The 1,424-nt window shown below is 42.2% G+C and overlaps 1 protein-coding gene across 1 annotated transcript in view; it reads right to left on the reverse strand.

Moving 5' to 3' along the window:
• Positions 1-1,424, reverse strand: part of MED1 (mediator complex subunit 1) — a 55,673-nt gene that overhangs the window by 36,960 nt on the left and 17,289 nt on the right. The window contains exon 3 of the mRNA XM_017497273.2: positions 708-786. Coding sequence (XP_017352762.2) covers positions 708-786 — 79 coding nt within the window. The remainder of the gene's footprint in view (positions 1-707; positions 787-1,424) is intronic.

Below are 1,424 nucleotides of genomic sequence, written 5' to 3' on the forward strand. Positions count from 1 at the left end.
CACCATGATGGCCAGGCTGGTCTTGAACTCCTGACCTCAGGTGATCCACCTACCTCAGCCTCCCAAAGTGCTAGGATTACAGGTGTGAGCCACCATACCCGGCCTTTCTTATGGAGATTAATGAAAAAAGAACATGTGAAGGGCCAGGGCGGTGGCTCACACCTATAATCCCAGCATTCTGGGAGGCTGAGGCAGGCGGATCACCTGAGATCAGGAGTTTGAGACCAGCCTGACCAACATGGTTAAACCCCATCTCTACTAAAAACACACACAAAAAATTAGCTGGGTGTAGTGATGGGCACCTATAATCACTCAGGAGGCTGAGGCAGAAAAATCGCTTGAACCCAAGAGGAGGAAGTTGCAGTGAGCCGAGATCGCACCATTGCACTCCAGCCTGGGCAACATACAGAGACTCCATCTCAAAAAAAAAAAAAATGTGAAGAAAGAAAAGAACTTTCCCCAGGTATCTTTATTACCCTTCATCATTTATCTTTTAAATTTACCTTTTAAACCTCTTAGCCTCCAAAACAGGATCGAAAACAAATGTTTCAAGCTTTAGCAAAAAGCTCATTCCAACTCCATAAATGAAAGCAACAGCAATAACTAGTATATAAAGTTGACCTACCTCAATTTATATTTCTAGTCTAAAATAGTCCTTCTTAAACTGGGGGTTATATGAAATCAGCATATTTCAAGTGTTTACAAACCTTTGAGAGCCTTCTGCAGTGTCTCCAAACAGCTGATCAAATGCTGATGCCCTCCAGAACTCATCACAACCCTCTTCTCCTGTGTCAAGTGGGAAAACATTTGAGGTGAAAATTAAGCAAGCCAACAGTGTTTTGGGTAAACATGCACATTATCCCAGTAGCAATATTTTAGGATAGTCTATAGATGCTATATAGTGTACAGACTTTGTAGACTATCCACAGCAAGAAAAATCCATATATATGAGTGTAGAAAAAGGTATTGTTCAGCCAGGCACATGGCTCATGCCTGTAATTCTAGCACATTGGGAGGCCAGGGCTGGCGAGAATCACTTGAGCCCAGGAGTTTGAGACTGGCCAAGGCAAGATAGAGATCCTGTCTCTATTTAGTTAAAAACAAAAAAGAAAAAGAAAAACGTATTTCCACATCTACAACAAAAAAACAAAATGTAACAGATAAGATCTGCCTCCTGTGGAAAGGACTACATTCTAAGATATAAACAGTTAAATGAGATGGCTCATGAGATTTGGTAGTGTACAAATTTAACAAGGTGATTTGCACGTAATCTGAGAAATGCAACCAAATTTTAGGAAAACAAGATTGACTCTTAAGAAATAGAACATGAGCCGGGCGCGGTGGCTCACGCCTGTAATCCCAGCACTTTGGGAGGCCGAGGCGGGTGGATCACGAGGTCAAGAGATCGAGACCATCCTGGTTAA

The sequence above is a fragment of the Cebus imitator genome, unplaced genomic scaffold, assembly GCF_001604975.1.
Source record: "Cebus imitator isolate Cc_AM_T3 unplaced genomic scaffold, Cebus_imitator-1.0 Scaffold228, whole genome shotgun sequence".
NCBI lineage: Eukaryota > Metazoa > Chordata > Mammalia > Primates > Cebidae > Cebus > Cebus imitator.